Source organism: Myotis lucifugus, unplaced genomic scaffold, assembly GCF_000147115.1.
Source record: "Myotis lucifugus unplaced genomic scaffold, Myoluc2.0 scaffold_61, whole genome shotgun sequence".
NCBI lineage: Eukaryota > Metazoa > Chordata > Mammalia > Chiroptera > Vespertilionidae > Myotis > Myotis lucifugus.
This window is the reverse complement of record NW_005871109.1, coordinates 5,033,285-5,060,999: the sequence shown is the minus strand read 5'-3', so window position 1 is coordinate 5,060,999 and position 27,715 is coordinate 5,033,285. Positions and strand designations below refer to the sequence as shown.

Genomic DNA, 27,715 nt, shown 5'->3' with positions numbered 1-27,715 from the left:
TCCTTTCGTTCCCAAAGCTCGACCCAGCTTACCTTTAATTCACAGAGCATCATTCCAGGGTCGTTTCCAGTTAGCTCAGCTCATCCCTTATATGCTTACTGGCCAGTTTTGATATCAAATAGAGATGATCTCATCTTGGACCTTGCCCTGCACCCTCTGCTGGTCATAGGCACTATGTGATTAAGGATTGAAGGAGTGATGAAGACCATAATGCTGTGAGGTCAGAGAGGTTGTGGTCACTGAATTAAAATCATGGAAGGGGAGGGGAGGGGAAAGGAGGGGAGAGAAGGGGAGGGGAGACTAAAGGCTAAACTATATTAGCAGCTCCATAGCCTCTGGCAAGTCACTCAACTTTCTGTGCCTCAGTTTTCTCATTCATAAAATGGGACTGACAGTGTCGACTTCTCAGGCAGATGCATTTTGTAAACTGCAATATGTATTTGGCTATTATCACTGTGGCCTGGAATGTTCTGAGCAGAAGCAGATTACAAGGTGGACCCTAAGGTTGAGGAAGATTCAGGCTACATGCTCAGGAAGAGGATGAGCACTACAAGCATGAGAAATGGCACAAGCAAAAAGGCAGAAGAGATGTACCAAGTTTGGCTGCAGTAGAAAGCTTGTCTGGGAGAAGCGGATGTAAGGCTGGAAAGGTAAGTGTGCCGTATTCGGTTGGTGATAAAGAGATACTGACCTTTTTGGTCAAGTAAGTGAAAGGATGAAAATAATGTCTTAGAAGATTAACTTGGCAGAGGTATTATGGATGGAGGGAATGGAGGCGAGTTAGAATGCAGGCAGGGTGGTTACAGAAGGGTGCTGAACTCAAGATACCAGCTATGATGAGGGCCTTAATGAAGGCAGTGGCACAAGAATATGGTGACAGGTGCAGCCACTATGGAAGACAGTATGGAGAAGACAGTATGGAGTTTCCTCAAAAAGTTAAAAATGGAACTCCCATTTGACCCAGTGATCCCACTTCTAGGACTATATCCCAAGAAAACAGAAACACCAATCAGAAAGGATAGATGCACCCCTATGTTCATAGCAGCACAATTTACAATAGCTAAGATTTGGAAACAGCTTAAGTGCCCATCAGCAGATGAATGGATTAGAAAACTGTGGTACATCTACACAATGGAATACTATGCTGCTATAAAAAAAGGAGTTCTTACCGTTTGCAACAGCATGGATGGAACTGGAGAGCATTATACTAAGTGAAATAAGCCAATCAATGAAAGAAAAATACCACATGATCTCACTCATTTATGGATAATAAAGACCATTATAAACTGATGGACAAAAATAGATACAGAGCAGCATGGAACAGACTGTCAAACTACAGCAGGAAGGCCCGGGAGGGTTTCGGGGCAGGAGGGGGGAGGTAAGAGATCAACAGAAGGACTTGTATGCATGCATATAAGCATAACCAATGGACATAAGACACTGGGGGGTAGGGGAGGCCAGGGGATTGTCAAGGGCAGGAAAAAAAGGAGACATATGTAATACTCTTTGTAATACTTTAAGCAATAAAACAAAATTTTAAAAAAAGAATATGGTGACAGTGAAGGTAAGTGTATTCATTCTCTTAACCATTTGTTGAACATGTACTACCTGCCAGGAACTGGGAGGGCATGGATAAAAAATAATCCTCGAGGCTTTAAGGAATTTGGCCTAGTAGGGAAGACAAAGGTGGACCCACAATTACGTTAGAGCTATGTGCTAAGTTTTGTGGTGGCACAAGTGGAGTTTAGTGAGCAACTATGAATGGGGTCAAAGAAGTTTCCCAAGACGCCTGTTTTGGGTACAAGTTACAAGTTGAGCAGGGGTTCTCTGGCAGGGAGGTAGGGGCATGTGTGTGTGTATGGGGGGGGGGGGGGGGGGGGGGTCACCGGCGTGTCCAGTTCGGGTGAAAATTTACATGTGGTGGTAAGAAGACTTACAAGGCCTGGATAAAGAAGGCTGTAAAGCAACCAGGCATACAGGTCCCTGGAGTACAGCAGGTTCACACTGAGAGAGCCTTAGATTACAGCACAGAGGCAAAGGGAAAAGGAAGACCCAGCGCGCACTCACTGAGGGGGGAGGGGAGCAGCTCCCATGGGTGGTAGAGACATTTAGGGAAAGACTGTTCCAGGGCAGCAGAGCGAGACATTGGGTGGACACGCTGAGGGTCCAATAAATATAGTGCCTCAGGCTCCTCCCCGCGGCCGGGGCGAGGAGCGTGGTGGCGCTCGCGGATGGCGGGTGTGACGAGGAGCTGAGCTACGGTGGCCTAGCACGTCCCTGGGCCATGGCGTCAGGAAACGGGCCCGGCCCACAGCGCCCCAAGTCTCAGATTTCGGGACAACTACCGGCCTCCGAGCCTGTCCACAGGGCGGGCTGCATGGAGCACGGTTCCCGGCGGCCATACCGGCAAGACAGCCAGGGACAGCGGCGACCGCCTACAGGAAGAGGAAGCGGTGCTGCCCGCAGCCGCGCGGCAGCCTAAACGCGCCCTAGGTCCGCCCTCCCCGGGCGGAAGTGAGGCCATTGGGCCCGCCCCGCGTCCCATACCTCGCGAGACTTCGCAAGAGCCTTCCTCTTGCAACTCGGCCGCCGACATGGTAGGTTATTCTTATCTCGCCTCCCTTTCAATGCGGGCACCAGACCGCGATCTCTGCTCGCTCTGCACCCCGGCCACCTACCCTCGACCTTAGCCGGCTCTCCCAGGTCGCACATGGCGGGCCGCAGGGTAGGGGGCCGGCCTGGGCCCGGATGCCCGGGCCGCGTGTTCGGCCCGGGGTTGGGATCTCGGAGACCGGCGGTCCCGGGCGCCGCCCGGAGGAGGCCGCGTGGCGCCGGGCCAGTCCGCCCCCGGTGCTTTTCTGAGATCGCGGCACCAGACCGATCCTCGATCTTCAGGCCCGCGGGCCGCTCGCAGTCCGGCAAGCTTCGCCCCTGCCCCACCTTTCTTGGGCCTTATCCCACGCACCTTTCTCCACACAGCCATCCAGACTGAGGAAGACCCGCAAACTTCGGGGCCACGTGAGCCACGGCCACGGCCGCATCGGTACGTACCCGCATCCCGTCCTGCTCGGCCCTGGGCTCTGCCTGCCTGGTGCTCAGCTAGTCAGGAGGCAGATGGCTTAGAAGTGGGTTAGTAAGAACTTTGTGCAGCCGGGTCGGATTGAGTCTGACCTACTTCTTTGGGATCCTCTAGTATTTCACTTGCAGAGAATAGCACATGGGCGGGGGGCAGGTGGTAGTGAAAATCGAGCATTGGTTGAAGGCATGAGTGCTGTGGTGGTGCTGCAGAGAGATGCTTAAATCGGAGTCTTAAAGGAGTCGCAGTGCTGACAGTACTGCGGACTAGGAGCGGCAGAGGCTGGGGGAGACTGGCCAGGAGTGTCGGACGGGGAGGGCTCTGCTCTGTTAGCCACAGAACTCTCCTCCTCCAGGCAAGCACAGGAAGCACCCGGGGGGCCGCGGGAATGCTGGCGGCCTGCATCATCACAGGATCAACTTCGACAAATAGTGAGTGTTTCTCGGGCTGTATTTTAATGACAGTTTGGGGGTGGGAGTGGGCTGGGGGCTGGGGAGGCCGGCTCCAAGCATCTTAAATGGGAAGCACGCCTCCTAACCACCACAAACCTTGCCTGTTGTTGGCTTTTACCGAGCGAACACTTGATGTGAGCTGAGAAATTTGTCATCGAGGCTAGAGTCACGCTTGGGTATTTGCTGTTGCCTTAGTGTGCTAGAGTCCTCGAAGAGCAACTGCTACCCTTATTCACTGACTGTGGGCCCCTGTGGCACAGTCAGTCACCAGGCTAGTGACACCATCAGACTGACCTATACCTCTGTAGGATCCACTTAGGCCCTCAAATTAGGGGTGGTATTTTAACTATTTGTTTATTATTTGGTGAAAGATCTGTTTTATTCAAAAAATGGCTGGAGTGGAGTATCTGTTGTCAGGGTTCTACACCCATTGACAATTTACACTGTAATGGGGGAGATAGATTATAAAGATGATAAATATCACTTAACTGGAGTGAAGTTTTGAAACTGGTTGCCTTCTCTCAGTCACCCAGGTTACTTTGGGAAAGTTGGTATGAGGCATTACCACTTGAAGAGGAACCAGAGCTTCTGCCCAACTGTCAACCTTGACAAACTGTGGACCCTGGTCAGTGAGCAGACACGGGTGAATGCTGCCAAAAGCAAGACTGGAGTTGCTCCCATCATTGATGTGGTGCGATCGGTGAGTGAATTGTTTGCCTTACATGGGCCCTTGCCTCTCCTCAAAGCTCTGAGTAACCTAATCTACTTGATCTCCCACCTGAGCCCTATGCCCGATTCCTAACTAGACAGTTCTGCCTTTGGGCAGAATTTCCAGAGGTAATTCTCTGACCAGAACTGAATTCCAGTTCATTTGTGATTCAACAAAATATTTGAAGAGTAATTTCTTCTACTCTTCATTCTTTCAAGTACTTTATTTTCACTTGAATGTTTTTCCCATCAGTAATTTCATTTTTGTTATTTTCCTGGTTTGTACAAGTTTGCAATTCTCACCTAAAATTACTGGCAGTTTCTTAGCTCAACTGGCTCTGGTCTGTTTTACACAGGTCTACATTAGGCACCGCTACTGACCTTTCATGTTCCCTACAGAATAAAATCCTAGTATGTTTTAATTGTGATTTCAAGGCCCTACATTATCTGAAGAGCTGCCCCCTTTCTTCCCCCCAAAAAATGCCACCCAAGCTTTTTTGTATCTCTCTATGAGTCTTAACCTCCCATGGGTACAGGAGTAGTCTAAATCTTTCAGTTAAGTGTTACATTCCCCTTCCCAGCCTGTTTACCATCTCTTGAGCAATTCTGGTGGTCAAGACTTCTGGAACATTGCTGGGAATGTGGTTTTCCTTTTTTGCTTATTAGATGGTAATTGAATGGGAAAGGGGGGTGTTGGGCTTTGCCCGAGACTAGAGTCACATCTTGACAGCTATTGTCCTGGTGTGCTACAGTTCTCGGAGAGAATCTGCTGGTCTTGATTCACTGGCGTGGGCAGTAAGTGCCCCCGGTAGTGCCCAGATCAGAAACATAGGCTTCCCAGCTCCTAGGTGGAATGGGTTGTCTGTCATCTGTCCTCATACCCATTAAGGAGTGGGTACCTGCCATCGTGTGTTATAACCCTTTTCTCTATTCTAGGGCTACTACAAAGTTCTGGGGAAGGGAAAGCTCCCAAAGCAGCCTGTCATTGTGAAGGCCAAGTTCTTCAGCAGAAGAGCCGAGGAGAAGATTAAGGGTGTTGGTGGGGCCTGTGTCCTGGTAGCTTGAAGCTACATGGAGGGGAGTTCATTAAAATATCCAAGTACTTTTGTCTTCTGGTCTGAGTGTAGGTCCTTTGGCATCTCTGCTTCCCTACCTGTACTTCCAAAACCTCCCTAACAGGTTCTAGGAGTTAGGGTATCGAGGCCTGGGGTCCTCTGCAAACTTCCCTGAGGAAGAAAGAAGCCTTTGGACCGATCCTGACTTGAACTTTTCATTTATAAAGTGAGAATGATACCTGTTGCTAATGTGTGTGTAGATAGGTATTAAATAGTTGAAAGGTCTGTTTGCATTGTATACTCACAATTCACAATGAGTGGAAGAATGTGTCCTTGACTGTTCCATGTGGCTCAAAAGGACTGTTTTGATGGGACACGGTCTACAGAAGGGAAAAAGGAGTGATAGGACCGAGGCCATTCCTAGGGAGATCATTCCTGAGCCCAAGATTTTCCCACCGGGCTCCCTCATCTTAGACTTTGGACTATTCTAGTCATAACCAAAATCTTGAGATGGGCTCCAACAATCTGAATTTAAACATGCCAGGGGTTTTACATATCAAACTGGCTTGTATTATAGAAAGCAGTTGTAAGGATTTATGGGTCCCTGTGCATAGGAGGTTTCATGTTCAAAGAAATGTATCATGAAAATTTTAACAATTTCTCTTATAGACTGCTGTATATCTAGTAGAAATGTGGGTTATCCTAAAGGCCAGAAACTGGGTTTTGTATGTCTTGCAAAACACTGATCCCAGGGTAAATTATAATTTGCTCTTGTGCTCAGAGTTGTTTCAAAGATTTTTAAATAATGACCCAAAATAAAGCTTGCAGTCTAGAATCCTGGCCAGATTAAGTTAAGATAGCACTCAAGCCTACTAATGACCATTTTGTTTTGGGTTTTTTGTTTTTAACGACCACTTGGACTTGCATTGTGCATGATGGTGTTTAAGGAGAAAGGTGAAGTGATGGGTTTTGCTTTAGTGTCTTCCTGAGAAACTATGGAAGCTAAGGCCATGAATCTAAAACAGGTGGTGGTCAGGTCAGTAGATTGAGAACTGCGAGACGTGCCCTGGTTGGTGTGTTTAGTGGTTAGAATATCAGCCCGAGTACTTGGGTTTGATCCCCAACTCCAATTGGGTAGGGAGTGTGCAGGAGGCAACCAAACTATAATATTGATGTTTCCCTCCCTTACACTAAAAATCAATGGGGGAAAAATGAGGGTTTTAAAAAAGGATTACAAGATTAAATGTTTGAGTCCTTACTGGCACTGAAGATATAAAAGTATACAAAGTCTGAAATATAGACCCAAACTTAACAATTGTGTAACTCCAATTTTCTTTAAAATTTAGGTGAAGGCACCTACTTGAGGATCATGGGGATTAAGTAAAATGTAAAGCATTTATTAAAACTTGTTGACTTGGTTAAAATTATGTAAGTGAATTATGGGAGCAGATGAGAAACCTTGGTGTGATTCAGTTAATGGTAAAGTGGTCCAAACTGAGGGAAGAAGAAACAAGCCTTCAGGAAACCAATTTGAAAAAGACAAGGCTCTAGGGCAGTGGTTGTCAACCTTGGCTGCACATTAGGATCACCTGGGAATCTTTAAAATCCTGATTTCTGGGCCTCATCCTCCAGAAGTTCTGTTTCTTTGTTACTAATGTTGTGGCCCCACCCCATAACAAAGAAACAGAACTTCTGGAGGATGAGGCCCAGAAATCAATATTTTAAAGATTCCCAGGTGATCCTAATGTGCAGCCAAGGTTGACAACCACTGCTCTAGGGACTGGGCTACAGTGAAGTGTGGAGGCCAGGAACAAGGAAAGTGGGATTCAGAAGACAAAATGGTTAGTCCTGGGATGGTGGGGTTTAGGGGAAGAGTCACTTGTCCCTTAGTGATTAGCTGTCCAGAAACAGGATGGGTGCAAATGGCCATGCTAAATGTGTAAATCTTTTAAGGCCATCGTCCCATTTCTTGGCCTGGGAAAAGCAGCTACTGATCTGTTGAGCTTTGTTCAGTGTTCGCACTCACCAGGACAACTAACAGCGGGGCAGATTTCCTGATTCCAAGTATTGCCCAAGGAAGCTGGGGGACTGAAAATCCAAACGTCCATGCCCCAAATGAGTGACAGGCACAGACCGAGAGTGGCTGGAACCGAAGGCAAACTTTAGGTTTTAATTTTATATTTCAGCTGAGATAGGCTCAAACAGCGTGTCTTGTGGACACAAGCTCATGATGCCCCTAGTGGCCGGTAAGTGCGGAGGATTAATGACGTCCTTTCGTATACTATAGGCATCAGCTTTGTCAGGAACCCTTCTAACGCCTTCAACCTTTTGTTCGCGTCAGATGTAGAAACTGGTATTGCCTAGCACATTGGGTTGACACCTAAATTATCTGCAAGCTGGAATTGCTACGGGTATCTTTACTGGCCTAATACATGCTTTGTTTTCATACAAACCTCGGAACTGCAGCTATAACAATGGGGAATGTCTGCCACATAATTTGGCAAAATTAGCTAGGTCAGATTTAAGATTTCAATTCATAGGTATTTCTATTCGATGGCTAGTCCAAAAGCAACGAAAACAAAACTGCGGCGCGGGCGCGCACCTCCGGCGGAAGATGTGCGGTGCCCGCCTACACGGGAAGGCGGAAAGCCACGGGGTTTCGGGCGCCCCGAGCCCTGCAGAGCTTATCGCTTCCGGGCCACCCTCGTGGGTCTACACCGCCCGACTTCCTAGGTCCCGTCAGGTTACGACCACGGCTCCGCTCGCTCTCCCCCGCCCTCAAAGCCACTTCCGGAGTGAGGTTCTAGTTCCGGGATCACTTTGACCCCTGCAGAATGACCGGAAGCACGGTGAGCCCGGCTCCACCCCTTGGCTCAGTTATTTCCGGTAGTGGGCGGGGCCGCCCCGCTTTGAGCAGCGGGAAGTTCAATTCTGGCCCCGGTACCGGTGCGGCTAGGGCCGCCGCGAAGAGCGGGAGTCTCCGCCGCTTGCACACTTTCCAAACCCCGTTTCGGCCGGGCTTAGCGGGAGGCGTGGGCTTTATATACACTTTCAAGACGGTAATTTCCAAACCTCAAAACTTTCTGTTGTCAAAAAGATAACGAGCACCAACTGCGTTCAAGGTACCTTGGGCTAAAATATACTTGTATACACATGAAATGTTCTGGAAGAACATAGAACAGAAGGGATTTCCGGTGAGGGAGAAATGATACTTTCATATTAAAAGGCGATATAAACGGGCAAAAAGTAACTTAGAAAGTTGCCAATAACTTGACAGTGCTAAAAAGTATTTTAACACCCACCCCACTTCCGTAAGTTTAAGATGTTTTGGGATGCATAACAGCACAGTATGGCTCCCTAGTAAGAATGAAGGTTGTTTCATTTCTGACTTCATTTTAGTCCAATTTTTGTTTTATTTCTACTTTGTTTTGTGTTTTTTAAACCCTGTTTATCCTTAGACATAAGTCATTTGGGGTACAAGGTAAGTTTTAAGTCCACATATGAAATATATTTTTAACAAAAATTTAACTGAGCAGTGATCGCAATTACAATAATTTTCTTGGGGCCCTAATTACACAGACCATCGGATGTGAACCACAGTTGGAGTCATAATGCTTTCTAAGGACAGGTCTCCAAAACACCCCTTAAAAGCCGGGTTCCCCATCTTAGCACTGCAGTTACCAGCACATGATGACTTACTGAAAAGAGCCTTAGAAAGACCCAAGAGGCAGCCTGCCCTACTTTAAAAGTTATCAGACTCATTACAGGAAAAACCCAGGGCCTTTCTCTTTTTTTTTTAGCGGGAGCAAAGTTTATTGAGAGAAGCCAGTCCTGGAAAAGGTGCAGCTAGTGTTCCTTTCCATGTTACAGCTGAGCATTACAGTCTAGGAGTCCATGCCCTGGCTGGTATGGCTCAGTGGATAGTCAGCCTGTGGACTGAAGAGCCGGGATTGGATTCCAGGTTGCAGGCTTGATCCCCAGTGTGGGGTGTGCAGAGGCAGCCCATCAATAATTCTCATCATTGATGTTTCTATCTCTCTCTCCCTCTCCCTTCCTCTCTGACATCAATAAAAATATATTTAAAAGAAACACAAAGTCTAGTAGTCCATGTGTAGAGTTCCACATGGCCACAGGGGAGCATGTCTCCTGCCATCAACCCAAGAATCTAGTGCGTGTTCTGTAGAATCTTGGTGGAACCTCCAGAGATGATACCCAAAATTTCTGTTCAGGTCCAAGTTCCTTGTCTTGAGAAATTGAAGAATGAGTTCGTGAACAAAAAGACCAGCGAAAGCAAGTTTTATTACAGGAACTGCTGCAGGGAGGGGACCCAAGCAGGTTGCCCCTCAGGGCCTTTCTTAACCCCAGAATAGATGAGGGCTGAAACCCATAGGCACCGGGACTTCTAGTAGAGGAGACCAATTGCCCGAGTTCTCAGCACTGTTAAAGGACACTTGCTCTCAAAGGTGGCAATAGCATGGTGGGGAGGGGGTCAGGGAGTCACAATCATGGAAGGGAAGCAACCAGGGAACCTAGCTGTCCTGCAATGTATGGGTTGATTCTTAAGAACAAAGAAAAAAAATCTACCTCAGAACCTAACTCCATTTACACATAATCAGTAAGTTGGGGGGGTGGGGGGTGGGGATGATTCAGTTTTCATGTACTTCTCAGTTTTCCAGGATTCCAAATACTGTTTTAAGTCAGGGAAGCTCATACTGTGTTTTGTTCAGACTACTACCCAGAATTGTTCATTTCAGAAAACTCTCTTGCCAATGGTTAACATCTACTCAATAGAATCAGTTTCTAATATAACACACTTTTATCTGTCTGCATGTATAGCTACAGTAATTCTGTGTACAGGTGTAAACCTCTGACTTCACTGTATTACAATTGTGCCCAAGCATTTGGCTATTTAAATAAATGTTCTTTTATAATAAAGTACTTTATTTCTTCCCTTTTATATTATAATTAAGATGTGTTTAGGTAGGTTATATTATCTATGATTTCATTTGAGGATAATTCAGGGGAAGAGTTAATGGTATTTGCTATAGAAAAGGCGAGCATTGCCGAACCGGTTTGGCTCAGTGGATAGAGCGTCGGCCTGCGGACTCAAGGGTCCCGGGTTCGATTCCGGTCAAGGGCATGTACCTTGGTTTCGGGCGCATCCCCACTGGGGGGGCGTGCAGGAGGCAGCTGGTCGATGTTTCTCTCTCATCGATGTTTCTGGCTTTCTATCCCTCTCCCTTCTTCTCTGTAAAAAAATCAATAAAATATATTAAAAAAAAAAAAAAAAAAGAAAAGGCGAGTATTGACTCTGACAGGGTTGAGAATCATCTGTTCGGGGTTTTGAGATCATGTGAAAGCAGAATATGGAAAGAAGCCCTGAAAACACCCACCTCTACTATCCCCATAAGACTTCTGTGCCTTGCCCGTAGCAGTCACTGTATGGGCCCTTGCAGCTCATTCTAAACCATTATGTGCCAGTATTGGTTTCTGAATTGGGATGAGAGTTACAGGAGGAAGAAATCCGTAGGGTTAATTGTAAGTTTTTTAAAAATACATAAAAGTTTCTAATTACCCCACCCCCAATATTTATACCAAATATCTTGTGATCTGATCATATCTTGTGGATTCTTTGAAGCCACATGTAAAAGGAAAGGAAAAGATGCCCTAACCGGTTTGGCTCAGTGGATAGAGCGTCGGCCTGCGAACTGAAGGGTCCCAGGTTCGATTCTGGTCAAGGGCATGTACCTTGGTAAAAGGAAGGGAAAAGAGATAAAAATAGCACCTTTTAGAAACTATTATTACTTTACTAGAGGCCTGGTGCACGAAATTCTTGTGTGTGGGGTGGTCCCTCAGCCTGGCCTGCACCCACTTGCAATCCGGGACCACTGGCTCCTTATTGCTTGCCTGCCTGCCTGATGGCCCCTAACCACTCTGCCTGCCTGCCTGATTGCCCCTAACTGCCTCTGCCTTGGCCCCCGCTGCGGCAGCTTCATCCGGAAGGGCGTCCGGAAGGGCGTTCAGCTGTCCAGTCTAATTAGCATATTACACTTTTATTATTATAGATTATTATTAAGGAATCTACTTCTATGATTGTCATGAAGCCCAGGCTGTGTTAACAGTGACACGTCCTAGAGGTAACTACACCCCACTTTGGACTTTGGGGTTATAACTCCTGCCTTCTCTCTCTACTTCAACTGAAAACCCAGATTCAGGAGGCTTCTCAGAGAAGACAACCCTCTACTTTGCTTTAAGAGGCAGACAGCAACCCCAAACCATGGACAGGTTGGGATCGGCACAGGAGGAAAGGGAGATGAGAATGGGATTGTCTCCTGTTGAAGTAGGCTAGGGTGGAAGGATAGGAAACCTTTACTCCATGGTTCAAATCCTCTCCCAAACCCAGTTTTAATGAGCAGAGTTCCAGATTAATACTTCATCTTCAAGGTCTGTGTTCTGCGATGGCCTTGGTATGTAGAAAGCCCAAGCCCCCTTACCCCCACCCTGCTTCTCTCCTTGCTCTTCCATGGAAAGTAGCAGAACCTTCTGTAGTCAATCCATAGGCTCTCAGCAAGCCCTGGGTTGGCTTTAGCTGGGCTTCACTCCACCAATGTCAGGATACCCAGTGATGTCTAAGGGCTTTATACCAAACAGAGAAGTGTTGAGATTCACCTAATAGTGGAGTCAAAGGGCAATGAGAAAGACTTTCCCATCCCTGGAAACACTGACATAGAGTATGAACAGTCGGCTACTAGAGAGGGACGCTGAACTAGAACAATGATGAGGTATTTTCTAACTCTAAGACTAGTCATATTCCCTGGCTCCGTAGCTCAGTTAAGAGCATTGTCCCAATAGGCCAAGGTATTGGGTTCGATCCCTGGTCAGGGCACACACAAGAATCAACCAATGAATGCATACATAAGTGGAACAACAAATAGATGTTTCTCTGTTTCTCTCTTCTTTCCTCTACCTCCTTCGCTCCCTCTTTCTCTCAAATTAATAAATTTTAAAAAATTTTTTAAAAAGACTAATCATAAAGTCAGACCACAGAACCAATTTCTGAAGCTAAATTCTTCATCAAGTACCCGTCATGATGGTGTTTCACCCCTGGCTGGCCTATCTCAGCCCATCCCCCAGGAGAGAAAGTTATAGATAATGAAGCCAAGGAACACATGGGGCTCTGGGCCCAAACAACTGTACACTGTTTATTGAGAACACCCGTAGATGGTGGGAAGAAGGGATGCCTTGTACCGCATCATGGCCACCACGGACTGGGAGCCGGGCCCGGAGAGCACTGGCAGAGCTGGGGGTGGGCCTCCCATGACTCACTGACCACCACGAAGGTGGGAGAAACAAGAGAAGGCCAGACCCAAGAGCCTGGTTTCATGCTGCAAAAGGGGACTGACTGACCTTTGCCTTTTAAAAACAGAAGGTTAGGGAAGGGAGACTACTAGGAAAAAAAAAATAGAAACTCTAAAAAAATGTTTTAAAAAATAGTCCCCCTGTACATAACAAGACAGCATCTGCTCTCCGTGGCCCCAGACTGGCAGCAGGGGCTCAGGCAGGCAGGCCAGGAGCCTCCCGGGGAAGATCAGTGGTTTGGCCGAGACAGTCAGCTGCACATAATTGGCCAGTCACCAGCACCCAGCAGAACGTCATCCATGCTCGGGCAGGGCAGGAAAGCACCCGGCCCCTTGGGAATATACAAATATTTACCAGATTCTCTTTGCTTGTTACAAAAACAGATAAGAAAGCTTACAGCAGATTATTTACAAACAGTATCTGGGATATCATGAAGGCAGAGGTGGGCTGGCTTGGAGGATGGGGTCTGTGGGGACAGAGCGGCCACAGCAGCCCAGAGGGTCCCAGGCTGGGCCCCCTCCCCAGGCTCCAGGCTCTGCCAGGCACTGGACTCTCTGTCACTGGGGAAGGGGCTTAATTCTTCTTGTGGAGGAACTTCATTTTGTTGCCTGTGGGCCAGAAAGGGCAGGAGTGAGAGTATTTCCATATAATCTCTAACCCTCTCAGTTGGAGAGAAAGGATGAGACTGGACTATGACAGATCTGAGCCGTGGTAGGGAAAACACTCCAATGAGGGCCCTGGAATAAATCACTGTTTGGCTTTGGGCAAGCATTTAACTTACTTGGCCTCAATTTCCCTTGAAATGGAGACATTCTATGATCTAAGTGGCTGAGCTCTTTGAAAAGAATGGAGGTTTTCAGAGACGGCACTCTGGCATTGCTAGTCTTGTAGACCCCTCCTGGCCTACAGGAAAGCTCTCTGGTCCTAGTGGCCCTCGTATTCCCTCAGGAAGGAGTGTACCCAGAAAACCTCAGGTGAGATCTGTGGTTTCTCTTGGCTCTGCAGGTAGGTAAATCCTGTGCTAAATGCCCTTGGAGCACTGGGCTGGCAACCTTCTCTTCACCAAGGGACCCCTTCCCGTTCTGTCTATAGCCCCAGTATAATACCCATTGGCATTGGTATAGAGCAGTTTGGGGTACAGATCCCCCCCCAGACCCTCTCCCCCAGCCTCTCATCGATGACAGAGCTACTTACCCAAACCTCGGAGAAACTTATTCATTCCGCTCTGTTCAGTGTCTGGGAGTTCCTCTAAATACTGCTCTACTCGCTGCTCAAAGAGGCCTGGGGAAGAGGAGAAACAGGAGCAGGGAAAAGAACAGTCAATGGAGGAAGGGAAGACAAGGCCTCCTGCAAGGGACGATGGGACACAGATCCCCAAAAGGAGAAGCCAAGGCTCTGCAATTATAATTTACAAGAGCATCTCAGAATTCAGACCGGCTCACCAAAACTACCATCTCACTGGTGTTCACTGTTCATAGCAAGAGGCCCTCGATACCTTGCTCCCAGGGGCACAAGGCTGAGCTGCATTACGGCGAAGATGCTGCTCCTCATTTCAAAGCTGCCCCTGGGTAGACACCATCACTAGTTCCTTGTGGACCACTCTACAATGTTGTTTCGAAAGGTTTGTCAGGCTAAATGGACAGTATTAGTGGACAGAATAATAACCCTGATGTTAGACAGAAAGATGTTGATGAGGTGGAAAAGCCCTACAGTGAGCAGAGCCGACAAAATAAGTAGCGATAAGAGAACCTTCTGCTCTGAATGTGTTCTGCCACCAACCTAAGACCGAGCTATTCTCTTCGAGGGCCTTCTCAACCCTGGATTCTCAGACTTCCCTAAATCGCTCAGTCAGGTCTTTTTCTCTGAATAAGAAAGATGTCTGAGGAGGGGACGGGCAACCAACGGCACGCTGTTCTTGGAGGAGACAAGCCACGTGGCTCCCGCCTGGGCAGCCTGTGCCGTATGTACTGGGACAGGAGCAGAACGCTCCCTTGGAAGTTTCTATCAGAAGAAAAGGGATGATGGTAGGAGGCCTGGGCCCAGCCAATGCCCAAGAGCTTCTGTCACAGTGCCTAGCTATTCAGCCCCGCTGGCAGCAGAGAAGTTAAGAGGAGAAGGCCTGCTGACCCCGGCTCTTCTAACCTTACCCTTTGCCCGACACTTTCTTAGCTCCCTGTCTTGGATGAAGCCAGCAAACATCTGAGACTCCATAAAAACCTCAAGGAAACGGCGGATGCTTTTGGAGGCCACAGACTTGCGGAAGGCTTCCCGCTGAAAGGCTCTCTCCCCCTTCTCACTCTGGGTCAGGAAGAGGGAGTAGTGCCCAACCGTCTCCACGAAGAACCGGATAAACACCTCCGACACCAGCCCATTGAGGGTGTTACATTCTGGAAGAGGAAAGAACACCTTTCAGGTTCCGGTCAAGAGCCTGCCATCTCCAGACTCGAACCTCAGCCTCCAGCTGGTATCTCCCTCTCCTCCATAAAGTTCCCTGCCAGACCACTTGTCTGTTCTTGAAACTACCTCCTGGGCACCCGGGCTCATCACGAGCTCACAAGCTGGGAGGCTGGCAACTACTTGCTGGATGAATGAGAGTGGGAATCAGAGACCAGAGGACCCCTTGCCCCACACCCCTCGCCCTGGGTGGTTTTCCTGGCTTCACAGCAGGAGGAAGCTCCCTTCATCCCCTTCAATGGCTCCAGGCAAGGCCCGAGGGGGAGGAATAACTAGTTTCCTGTCAGCAAGTCTTTGGTGCTGTCACAGGTCTTGGGGTTTTCCTTCCAAGCCTCCTGAGGTGGAGAAGAATTAGAGCGAAGAGGTAGCTTTGTAGCCAGGCCAGCAGTCGCCAACCTTTCGGACCTCAGGGACCACCAGTGGTCCGTGGTTGGCGACCGCTGGCCTAGGCCACTGGAGAAGCAGCCCCAATATTATGTTCCTGAGCTCGCTCTGATAAAATACCACAATACTTCTCTCCCCTCAGTCGTGGTCAAGCCATAACTCCCTGAACCCCACCGGTGGTGCGGCTAGAGAATTCTAGGTGAGCGTGAGATCAAGGTCCTACAACTGGAACCTCATCAGCCAGAGGGCCTGGTGCATAGAACCGGGGTCCCGCCCGATGAGGCCCAGGCCCAGAGCAGAGGAGCCTGGGGCCAGAGCTGACTGTGTTGCAGCAAGCCTCACTCACCATCGTCGGAGTCGCTGTCGGAATCCTGGGAGATCAGTTCGTTCTTCCTCTCTAGAGCCTGCTCCAGAGCCGCCTGCAACTTTCTAGGTAACAACGTGTCCTCATCATCCATCTGCAGGAGAAGGAAAATGCAGTGACAGTGATAATAACTGACAGTGGCTGAGCCCTTACTACGTGCCAGGCCCTGTATGAATAGCTTAAATATACACTCTCCTTCAATTGTCCCAATAACCCTGATACTATTTATCAATCTCACTTTAAGATGAGAAGCTGAGGTTAAGAAACTTGTCCAAGGTCACATGGATAAAAAGTGGTAGAGCAGGTGGCATTCACAGGACCAGCGAAGGGTTCCTTCCTACCCTGACACCCCGACGAAGTCTCCCCTATTCCCCCAGCTTTAGCTCCAGGAGGAAGCGCAGCTGGCTGGGGTGGGGAGACTGTCTCAGGCGAGAGGTTAAGCCACCGTTCCCGTCTCTACATTCTGGTTCAGTGTCCGCACCTTGATGCCTGTACCCAGGAGACCAAACTCTTTCAATGCTGCGTAACGGACTGTACCCTCCCAGAGGGTATGACACTGGGCTGGCCAGCAGGATTTCCACGACTAACAAAGGCTTTTGAAGTTAACCTTTACATCCCACAGCATTCTATGCACCCTGTGTACTCAGCCCACAGCAACGTTTCAAGGCAGGTGCCACCACCATGCCTGGTTTAGAGATGAGAACTCGGCTCAGAGAAGCTCAGAGCCTGTCCAAGACCATGTGGCTCAAAGGTGGCAGAGCCCAGAGGTCATGTCTTTAGACCTACAGGCCCTGTTGTCTGCACTCCCACACGCCTTCTAGAAGCTGATGGTGCCAGCAAGAAAGGCAGACCCTGCCGAGGTCAAGACCGCTCAGATCAGTTTCTCCCGTCCTTGTCTATTCTGTGAATACGGGACCCAGAGAGCTTAACAAGCAGGTGGTGGAGGCTGAGCTGCATGCAACCGTGCTGGCTGCTCTGGAGTCTGCACTGAACAAGCACCCGCCCCAGGGCAGGCCACGTTCGGCAGCGTCCCACTCTTACCTGCCGGATGAATCGGTCCGATCCCAGATTCACCATCAGTGCCTGAGGAAAAGAGGCATCGGCGACAGTGATTCAGGGTACGAATCCCTGCAATGCCCTCCCCAGGCCTCCAGACCCCTAGATGCCAGGGTCAGATAACAGGAATAACTCCAGCCAGGGACAGCCCTCCCAGGGAGAAAGGATGAGCTGGGTAGAGAGGCCCAGAGGGCACAAAAGAGAAAATCCCAGTGCCTTTCTCCCCTCCACTCCCCCTCTGCCCTTCTCTCCTGGGGGTTGCTGTTCCTTCTGTCCCCTTCCTCCTTCCAACCTCCCGCCAGCTGGTTCCCCAGGTGGCCCACCTCCTCCACCGGCAGCTCCTTCAGTTTGGGAAGGGAGCTGGAGAGCAGGCCAACCAGGAAGGGGGTGGGACAGCAGACGATGTCAATCATGGAGGCCGGGAGGACAGGAATGAAGGTATGCTGCCAGGAGAAGGGGTAGAGCAAGGCCACCACGGCGTGGGAGCAGCTGGACAGGGTACTGGTGGACAAAGAGAGACAAAGTGCCTGAACCCAGACCCCACACCTTCGAGGAAGGGGAGGTGGAGCCTGCTGGGGCTCAGAACATCCTTTATGTTAAACCTCCCAGGGCAACAAAAATCAATGCTAATGGGGCTCAGGTCTGGGTCTGACCCTACAGGCCAGTGAAGCCCCCACATCCCCACTGTCAGGGCCCCAAGGACATTGCTGCTACCCTCTTTGGTGACTACCTAGAAACAGCCAGGAAGGCAGGTAGCAATGAACACACACAGGACTCACATATACCCTGCTCTCCCCAAAGGGCCACCCAAATGCACAGGCAGGCCTGACTAGTGCCGGAGTATCAGCTCAGGCCGGGAGCACAAAGGCAAAGTGAGTCAGAGCTGGTTACAAATTCATAGCGTGCAAGAGCTGGAAGGCCCTATAGAGGTCACCTCATCAATTCCGCATTTCACAGCTGGGGCCACCGATACCCAGGCCAGTTTACTCATAAGTGGCAGACCCACAACACAACCAGGCTTCCTGTCCCCAAGCCCCGCATGACTTCACTGCTCTGCCCTCCAGCCATCCCTTCCTCTCCTTGATTGGAAAAAGTGGTCTGACTGAGGCCCACTGACTGCGATCAGGGGGCTGGCACCACTCTTGCCATCTTTCCTCTCAGGCTCCAAAAAATATCCACAGGTCTCAGTGGGGTCATCCCTCTCTTGACCTAGAGGGGGCTCCAGGCCTCTATGCCCAGGTGCACTACAGGGCTGGCTGTCCAAGCAGAATGGCCAGTGGGAGCCGGAGGAAAATCTCTAGGATGCTAGCTAGGTGGTACAAACGTGAGTGCATGCTCCCCAGGTGCATTGAGGGCTGGTGAAGGGCACCAGCAAACACAGGAGACACACCTGGCCTGACTGTCCATCTGCCAGGAGCATAATCCAAGGCCCTCCCCTAGGGACCATGTTACAGATCAGGAGACAGAGGCCTGCAGTCAAGACCACTTTCAAGCTTGACTCTCCCACCCTGTCCTCCACATCTACTGGTCCCACCTATTAGCCATGAAAGTGTGGACTCTGCATGATCAGCTCCATAGGGACTCTTGCCCTTTCACGACTAACATCCCACCAGTCAGAGGACATGGTTCTCTGACACGACAGAACAGATCCCCTCTTCTAGAAGGATCTCTGGATGTTCACGAGTGTTTTGTCAGCCAGTGCTTTGCTTGACTGCCCTGCCACCCTCGGACACTAAAATACTGCTGGGCCTTGAGGCAGAGACAGGTGTCCTGGCCCCGAAGCCCTTCCCCTGGGCACAGCAGCTCCCCACACCCCAAGGAGAGCCATCTGAAAAAGGTCTGGAAAAAGGATGTCTCAGGGCCTAGGGACACTGATCTCCACCGTCTCCTCTGATCGCCACAGAGCTCATGCACACGAGCACACACACATCCCACAGACGTGACATCGGAACCCAGCCAGAGGGACAAAGGACTAACCTAACACACGAGGCACGGAGCCTGAGCTGCTGCACTGCTGAGCCCTGACCGCCGTCGGGCCTGTGCGCCCTCCTGGGCTCCCTACCTGCCCCTCCCGTCAGAGGCAGACCCGCAGCAGGGGGACATCTTTTCTAAGACCCAAGACTGGCAGAACTCATGTCAGGCCAGGCCCAGGGCAGGGCCTGGGGCCCTTTCCTCCCAGGAGGGTCCTGGAATGTGCTCAGAGGCAGCTGCACAGCTGCAGCCACAGAAACAACAGCTGTGCTCATATCCCAATGGAGCTGGGCTAACGGTGGGGTGGCAGAGACGATGCCCCCAGTGAGGGAATGGTATGGCACATAGCAGGTAACTTGATAAACACCTGAATGAATGAGTTCTGCCACCCTGGAGAAACCACTGCTGCCTGTGACGGGTTATTTGACCAAAATAAAACAGATAATGTGCTGCCAATATCTCATCCTCTCCCTGCCTGGCCCGCCTCCACACATACTCTTTGCTATGATCTGTTTGTGTCCCCCCAAATTCATATGTTGAAACCCTAACCCCAAATATGACATTAGGAGGTGGGGCTTTGGAAGGCTTGGGTCATGAGAAAGAAGCCCTCATAAATGGTATTAGTGTTCTTAGAACAGAGACCGCAGAGATCTCTAGTCCCATCCACATTGGCTTCTTCTGGGACACCTCGTGTCCAGTGACACTTCTGCCACCCTCCGATGGCCTCAACCAGATCTTGGCATCCAGACCTCCTCTAAAATCATCAATGCCAACGCTTCGGACCAAGACTTGTGACCCATCCAGCTCTTTCCTTATTCCTCCTAAGCCAGCCTCCCTGCTCACGGACACCTCCAGGTCCTGATGTTTCCTTGTTCCTGTCCTCGTTTGACTGGCCAGCATTCCTGCAACCACTCCCCCAGCACCCTCAGCGCCTCACCTCAGCCATCCCAAATCCCCAAGTGCCTGGCCCTGGGTCACTGCGGTCAATTGCCTTCTCCAGGTGACACTCTCAACTGGCACTCCTCCTACGATCCCTACCCCTGGTCAACGCCCTGGCCCCTTCCTCACGGGGACCCTTCCTAGGGTTCATCACTCTCCTCAAACTCATCATCCCAAAGGGATGGCCTTGCCTCCCCCACTGGCAGAAATGCGGCCATCGGCCAGAAATCTCCTTTCTTACCTCTTTCCATATGAATATGCAGGGGCGGGCAAAAGTAGCCTACAGTTGTATAAAAAATAATACAAAAATCTATAATAATAAAAGCGTAATATGCTAATTAACCAGACATCCTCCCGGACAACCTTCTGGACGAAGCCTCAGCTGCAGCAACCAAGACAAAGGCAGCCGCCAAGGCGGCAGGGGCCGAGGCCCTTGCACAGATTTCATGCATCGGGCCTCTAGTTAGTAAATAATAATACAAGAATGAACAGTGTTTCATGTCCTCACAAGTGTAAACCTACTTTTGCCCGCCCCATATTTGCATCTGCACAGTCTTGGCTGCTGCAAAGGAAGTGTCCCTCCTCTTCCTCAGGCCAGCCCTCAACTGGGTTCTCATCTTGTGTGCTCCCAACCGCCCTTTCTTCCCGGATTCGCTAACCTTTCCCTCTCCATGTGATCTCACCACACACACACACACACACACACACACACACACACACACACACACACGGGCAGGGGTTCATAAATACATGCTGGGTGAATTTGTGATGTGCTTTCCCCCTCTTCTCCACCTTGCCCTACAGGGGGCCTACCTGAGCTTATCGGCCACAAAAATGACCCGGCGCTCCAGCAGCAGTGACGCAAAGATTCGGATCAGCTGGCGCACACTGAGGCAGGTGAAAAGGCATTCAAAGTCCACGTGCTCCAGCCGGGAATCCATGGGTCGCCGCAGCTCTAACACCTGCAGGAGAGCGATGGGGAAAGTGGGTCGAGGCAGGCCAGCTGGTGCCCCTCCCAGGTCCTTCACAAAGTGATCGGATGCTGGTCTCCCTTCCCACCCTCTCTTCTCCAGGCCTCTAATCTAGCCCACTATGCAAAAGACCCAGTCTCTTCCTCCCCTCGGACACCCAACTGGTGAGCAGGAGGGCTAACTCCATGAGCACTGGGGAGGCTCCAGCAGGAAGGAGCTGAGGGGCCGCCCATCAGGCTCTCGGGAAAGGGAGGAGGAGAGCTGACTACTCACAGATGAGGGGAATGAGGAAAGAGCATAGCTTGATGTGTAGGGTCTTCTCCACCCTCTTGCCCATCTCCCCAAGCAAACATCTTGGCCCCCACGCTGACCAGCCCCCACAGTTGCTGGCTGCTCCTCAGGCCATAGGAAGAGCAACATCTCCGCACCCCGGGACTCTATTTTCACCCGCCTCTGGAAAGGCAACGCCAGTGTCCTTGCTGCCATGTCCCTTCCCTTTCCTGCTAGTCTCCTTCCAGAGGCTCTGTCTGTCCTGCCACCCTCGCCTCTCTCTCTACCAGCCTATCTTAATCTCTGTGCCAGGGACAAGAAAAGCAGCAGGAAGGGCCGGCTATTCTGCGACCTTGCCAGGAAGCCGGACTTTCTTTATCAGGGCCGGACCTAGTAATCGTTCCTCCCAAGGAGTTGCAAGGCCACTTCCAAGGTCAGTGCCATGAGTGGAGAGCCACTTCCTGGGTGCAGTTATGAGGGTGGAGGGGAGCGTGGATCCCGGCAGTGTGAGCCAGGGAACTGCGAACTTCAGGCCACACCGCAGCACTGTCCTGGGGTGGCCTAGTCTTTCCCTGGGTCCCTCAGCAAATGTGCGCAGCATGGAGGTACGGGCCTCCTAAGAACTGGGGCAACAAACCAACTCCCTCTTCCAGCCCTATGGCTTCAGAACTCTCTTCAAGGGGCTTCCCCCACATCATCCCATCTGTGCCTCGAGGTCTAAGCAAGTGAAGTTCTAACTCCCAGCTCAGTCAGTATTCATCCCTTGTGCCCCGAGAAGTAGCCACATGGGCACATCATGGGCACAAGTCGCCCTAACAACGTGTTTATGCTCGGTCTCCCAACACCCCCCACCTCCCAACCCCCCACCCCCCGTAGTGAACCCCCAGATCTGGTACTGGGTACACCCAAAATGCTCAGTGAGTGTGGGCAGAAGGAATCCCACATCACAGTTATGCCAGAGACCTCTGCACCCGTCCTGTCTCTGCCAGGAGAAGACACAGTGAAGTGCCCCTACCCAGCCTCCTGAGAACCTGCATGCGGTCCTTCGTCCTTCCCAGAGGTTCTGCAGTGCATAGCCCCACCCCCACCACCCAAGAGCCAGGCACCCTCCAGGGAGTGGGAATTCACCCCGGCAGCCTCCTGACCTGGGCTTCTTTTCATTCATCCCCCCTCAGATCACAGTCCAGTGAGGCTGAAAGAGCCTAACCACAGCCCGTGAGACTGGTGCCGGGACAGAGAAAACGTATGACGAACATGTGCAGAGGGGCTTCCGGCTCTGAGGAAAGGTGCCAACCTCCTCTGGGCAGGGTGGGGGCAGGGCTCTGCTCAGCACAAGATGCTGAACGTGGAGAGAAGAAGGGAAGTGTCTTCTAGGCAAAAAGAAGAGGGTTCAGGGACAGTCAGTCATTCAAGTCAGAGTGATGGGAAATGAGGCTGGTGAGGGGCGGGGCCACATCCTGAAGGCCTGCTGTGGGGCTCTGGGGCAGAGTCAGCTGTCCCACCCCAGACCACTCATGAGGCCAAATCCCTCCCAGCGAGGGTGGGCGAAAAGAGCCTAAGAGCAAGGTCTTAAATGGTTTTCCTCACTCCCAGCAAACCCAGCATTTCTCTGAGCAGTCCCTCTCCTGTTCTTTGCAACGACTAATTTACTTCTTCCCTCTCTAGAACCCAGCACCCAGCTCTCACTCTCAGAGGATGACCTTCTTTTCTATTTGTAGAAAACAGAGCCATCAGATGAGAATCTAAAGTCTACAAGCCATGGCCCTCCCTGGTATTGCACAAAAATAAGTCAGCCCCTTCCTGGACCCCACCACCAGTGCCTACGGGTGACAGCTGGATTATACCCTCCCTCCTGCTTCTTTTTGTTTTTGAAATGAAATAATTTAAGTAATGACTCTACCATAAGGCTTGAGTCTTTTTGTGTATGATTCTTTTTTTTTTTTAATATGTTTTTATTGATTTCAGAGAGAGGAAGGGAGAGGGAGAGAGGGATAGAAACATCAATGATGAGAGAGAAAATCATTGATCGGCTGCCTCCTGCATGCCCCCTACTGGGGATTGAGCCTGCAACCTGGGCATGTGCCCTGACTGGGAATCAAACCATCTCCTGGTTCATGGGTCGACACTAACCATTGAGCCCACCAGCTGGGCCCTCCTGCTTCTTGAACTTCCTCTGTGGGGCCATTCCACTAGCATCCTAACAACCATCCTCAACAAACTCTCCCCTGGCCCCACACTTCCTTTCAACCACTGTCCCCTTCCCTAGTTCTCTCCACAGCCAAGCCTCTTGAAAACATGTCTACACAGGCTGTTCCCACTTTCTCACCCCCTATCCATTCACTTCTCAACTCACACACCTCAGGCTTCTGGCCCCCCAGTCCCCACTCTTCTGCAATCCATTCTTTTTTTTCTTTTTTTTAATATATTTTATTGATTTTTTACAGAGAGGAAGGGAGAGAGATAGAGAGTTAGAAACATCGATGAGAGAGAAACATCGATCAGCTGCCTCCTGCACACCTCCTACTGAGGATGTGCCCACAACCCAGGTACATGCCCTTGACTGGAATCGAACCTGGGACCTTTCAGTCCGCAGGCCGACGCTCTATCCACTGAGCCAAACCGGTTCCGGCTGCAATCCATTCTTGTCAAGGCATCTTGCCATCTTCATCCTGACCTCTTGGCAGTTTCTGATCACTCCTTTCTTCTTGAGATGCCCTGCCCCCCCTTCCTTGGCTTCCAAGTCTCGCCCTCTCCTGGTAGCCCTCCTATCTTCTCAATCTTCAGGGCTGCTACCCCTCCACTGCGGGACCTCTCGAAGTTGGGGTCCCTCAGGACTGAGGAGGACTGAGGCTGGGCTCTCTTCTCTTCCCTATCTACACTCTGCTACCACACATCTTCTCTAGGGTGTCTCTCAGGTATCTTAAATGTAACTTGCACAAAATCAGACCCTTCCTCCTCATAACCTGTTCCTCCATCAGGGGCTCCATCAGCTACCCCATTGCTCAAGCCAGAAAGCTGGGAGTTTGCCTTAAAATCTCCCTAACCTTATTCCCCATTTCAAATCAAACACAAAATGCTCTTGATCCTAATTCTAAAATGCATCTCATCCATCTACTTTTCTTCATCTTTTCCAGCACACCTTAATCCAAGCTACTATCATCCCCTACCTACACCACAGCCACAGTAGCCTAGCTAGCATCCCTATTGTCACCCCAATCCATTATCTACATAACAGCCAGAGTGAGATCTTAAAAACATAGCTCAGATCCTACAACCCTGCTTTAGATAAAATCCAAAATCCTTACCTTGGCCGAGCAGGCACACTATGACTCGGCCTCTCCACCCCTGCTCACCACCCTGCCAACCATCTTGGCCTTTTCTCAATTCCTTGACAAGCACACACAATTCCCCAACTTTTGCCTTTGCATGTGCTGTTCTCTCTACCTGGAATGACCTTCTCCCATCCACACCCTTCTCTTTCAGTCTCCCTCCTCCCACTTCATTGAGTTGACTCTACTTACCTTGCAACCAGGTAAACTGCCCCTTCCTCAGAGGAGGCCTTCCCTGGCCCCTAATCTAAAGCAGACCCCTCGTGACACACTCGCACTCCTGTGCTTTCAGTTGGCACTTAACACATTAAGAATTATCTACTTACATGTAGAAATACTTATTTAATACTAGTCTCTCCACTGGACTATGAACTCCACAAGGACAGAGCTGTGCTCTCTTTAACTGTAGTCTGGCATGACCCTGACTGTGAGAGAACACAGAGTACCTATTGGGTGAATGAGAAAGGAGGGCAGGTGGTGTGCAGTTTAGTCCAAACAGGTCAGGGAAGGCCCCTAGGAGTCGCCGAGTTGGGCAGAGAGAATGGCAGTCCTATCATTCCCTCTGTCAGTTCCTACTGAGCAGGTGTACGAACATGGTGAGCAAGGACGGGCCATGCTCTGTGCCTCCCAGAGACTGCACCCTTGGGTAGGCAGGCCTCACTCCAGCCCCAGTCCCTCGTCGGAGAAGAGGAGCAGCAATCCCTACCTCGTTGCCAGCTCCTGGCAGGAATGTCTTCACTTTGATGGTCTTCCCTGGGGCAGGGAAGGGCGACTCCATGAGACTCCTCATGAAGGGGTAGACCAGCGCAGCAGAGATCCCACGTCGCCGTTCCACCTCATCGAGGACCTGTGCCCGCCACCAGCCGCCCAGAGAGGAAGGGTGTCAGGGTGCTGCCCTTCCCAACCTCCTGGGCAGAGAAGAGGGCAGCCTGGCATCGGACCAGCCTGGGCCAAACGTTGGGAAACAGGAGAACTGTCTTTCCAGAAGCTTCACACCCAACCCTTCTCATTTCTCTTGGCACCCCATGACTGCTCTGCCCCCTAACCAGTCCTGGCCTCAGGCGCCAAGAGCTGACTGAGTAGCTGGGCCAAGGAAATACCACTTGAGAGTCAGGTCCCTGGGCACTTGGCTTCCCCAAGGTGGTCTCTGTCCCCAAGAAATCTGTCTCTGCCCATGGCCCAGGGTGGGCTGTGACATGAGGAGACGCTGCTGGTGCAGGAGCTGGGAGATGCCAGCTGGCCAGATGGGGAGCCAGTCTCGGGAACCAGGAGGAAGTCAGAGAGCTCGCTTGCACTTGCTCTTTTCTCGGCTGCATTCTCTCTTTCTCTCGCCCTCTCACTCGCACACACAGGTGGTTTTCTCATCTAAGCTGGCTGCGGATACTCCTCTGGGAGCTGTCAGCTGGGGGGAGGAAGGAGGAAGGAAGCCAGAGCCCTCTTACCTTGGAAAACAAGCCGAAGCAGCCAAGACGGCTGATGACACAGTATACCTCTGGCAACCGAGGCCCTTTCCCGCTTGGCTGGGCCGGGACAGGAGGAGAGAGACACAGACACAGAGAATGCATGATTACTACATCTGGCTCCTTTTCCTTGGGAACCGAGGGCTGAGGACTACTCATCCAGTGGAAGAAGACAGACTCCAAACCTCTTCTAAACCTCTACTCAGCCAGGCTCTCGTGGGGAGGCTTCAGCCTCTGGTGGGCCTGCCAGCCCGAGGTGCCAGCCTCCTGCAAAACTCTACATGGGCCCTGCCCCCAAAAAAGACACTAACAGGACTGGCAAAGGACAAAGCAGTTTGGCAGAGGCTGTAGTATGATTTGTAGATTTACAGCCCTAAGGCTGGGACCCCCAAGAATGCAACGGTAATGAGAGGAACTTGTATATATTCTTAGTAGCAAGCCATGTAGTCTTCTGCTCCCCCAACAGGGGGCATTCTGCAAAACATTCCTTTTCTCGGATGCTCTTTTCTCCCTTGCTTGGTCCATCCCGTTCTAGGAAGACTAATTAAAAATATATATGGAAAGCAAACTACTATTTATTAAATGTCCTGGGCTGGGTACATTACTGAAGTAAACTTGTGAGATAAGCCCTATTATCCCCATTTTATAGATGAGTAAACTGAGTTAAAAATATTGAGCCATTGCCCAAGATCATGTATCAACAAGTCATGGAACCAGGAGTCTGTTTTGACCCTGATTTGCTGTTTTGCCTCTAAAGCATGCTGCTTTCTTACAGGAAGGAAGAGAAAGGGACACAAAGGCACGGGATAGAGGTATGCTACAGAGTAGAGGAGAACAAAGAAAAGAAGGGATTTAAAAGGTGGGCAGTGGAGGAGTTGTGCACTGAGAGCTCCCTACGCCAGGAGCCTCCAAATGCTGGCTGAGGTGAGCCCACAGGAGTCTATTGCTCCAGCCAGAGGCTGGCAGGGCTCTGTGGCCGCCTCTGGCTCAGAGGCCGGGAGTGCCTGACAAGGCCTGGGAGGGAGGGAGGAGAGCAGCAGGTGCTGGCCCCTCATGCAGGCTGCTAAGCAAATGCAGATGGGGCTATTTCAGTCTCCAAACCTGCTGGCCACACGTCACAGATCTAAAGAGAAGGCAGAATCTGGTTTTGTCCATATTAGGCCTGAAACTCACTCCTCAATCTCTCCCTCTCCCCCGCCTCCCCTAAAGCCCCAAGCGATTAAATCAAGTATGTGGGATTTGGGTTAGAATCATTGTGTCCAATCTGCAGGAATGCCGAGCTAGTGCCAGCCCCCTTGGCAGGGACCCAGCCCAGGCCCTCTCTGAGCAGCCAGGACAAACATGCGCTTCCCTGGGGGCAGCAGGCCCACTGCAAAGGAGCAGCTCTGATCCGGCTCTGCTCCTGCAAAGGGAGCCCTCGGAATGCTCCCCTCCAGGCCCAAGGAACCTGGGGTGTGCTGGCCACTGCCTGGCTCTCCACCTGCATCTGTACTGCTCCACACTCTCTTAGTCCCCCACACTGGGCATTGCACATCCATATAACACTTCTCCCCAGACTACCCTTTGGGGTGACCCAAGAGCACCAGACTTGGTGTTAAAGGATTTGAGAATAAATCTGGCTCTGTCCCTCACTGGCTGTGTGACCTTGGAATATCATTACACTCTGAGTCTCAGTTTCTTAATCTATAGAATGGACATAACACTACCTTATGAGTTATTATGAGAATTAAGGAAAATGACATACTTAAAACAGCTAGCCTGGAACATAATAGGTTCTAAATAATAGTTTATTCCCTTTGCCTTCCCTTCTACATTGAAAGTCCTACCCCCTCTGCTCCACTATTAAAAGTTCCTTGAGGGCAGGATC

General features: G+C 50.6%; 2 protein-coding genes and 2 non-coding genes across 5 annotated transcripts in view; 3 read left to right on the top strand and 1 right to left on the bottom strand.

The window, feature by feature from the left end:
- The first annotated feature begins 2,287 nt into the window (after positions 1-2,287).
- RPL27A (ribosomal protein L27a) lies at positions 2,288-5,346 on the top strand. Its single transcript, XM_006089650.3, has 5 exons — positions 2,288-2,597; positions 2,980-3,043; positions 3,432-3,507; positions 4,054-4,228; positions 5,173-5,346. The coding sequence occupies exons 1-5, from the start codon at positions 2,595-2,597 to the stop codon at positions 5,299-5,301; spliced, it is 447 nt and encodes a 148-aa protein (XP_006089712.1). The 5' UTR covers positions 2,288-2,594; the 3' UTR covers positions 5,302-5,346.
- LOC111826227 lies at positions 3,682-3,812 on the top strand. Its single transcript, XR_002829514.1, has one exon. It is a non-coding gene; the product is annotated as a small nucleolar RNA SNORA3/SNORA45 family (small nucleolar RNA).
- Positions 4,940-5,068, top strand: LOC111826226. Its single transcript, XR_002829513.1, has one exon. It is a non-coding gene; the product is annotated as a small nucleolar RNA SNORA3/SNORA45 family (small nucleolar RNA).
- Positions 5,347-12,467: 7,121 nt separating the features above from the next.
- Positions 12,468-27,715, bottom strand: part of ST5 (suppression of tumorigenicity 5) — a 104,856-nt gene continuing 89,608 nt past the window's right edge. For both annotated transcript variants that reach the window (XM_023754567.1, XM_006089645.3), the window contains exons 12-20: positions 25,831-25,908; positions 25,095-25,235; positions 20,632-20,780; positions 17,232-17,409; positions 16,894-16,935; positions 15,835-15,946; positions 14,798-15,037; positions 13,845-13,931; positions 12,468-13,258 (exon numbers count right to left, since the gene is read on the bottom strand). In XM_023754567.1, coding sequence (XP_023610335.1) covers positions 13,224-13,258; positions 13,845-13,931; positions 14,798-15,037; positions 15,835-15,946; positions 16,894-16,935; positions 17,232-17,409; positions 20,632-20,780; positions 25,095-25,235; positions 25,831-25,908 — 1,062 coding nt within the window. In that variant the 3' untranslated portion in view covers positions 12,468-13,223. The remainder of the gene's footprint in view (positions 13,259-13,844; positions 13,932-14,797; positions 15,038-15,834; positions 15,947-16,893; positions 16,936-17,231; positions 17,410-20,631; positions 20,781-25,094; positions 25,236-25,830; positions 25,909-27,715) is intronic.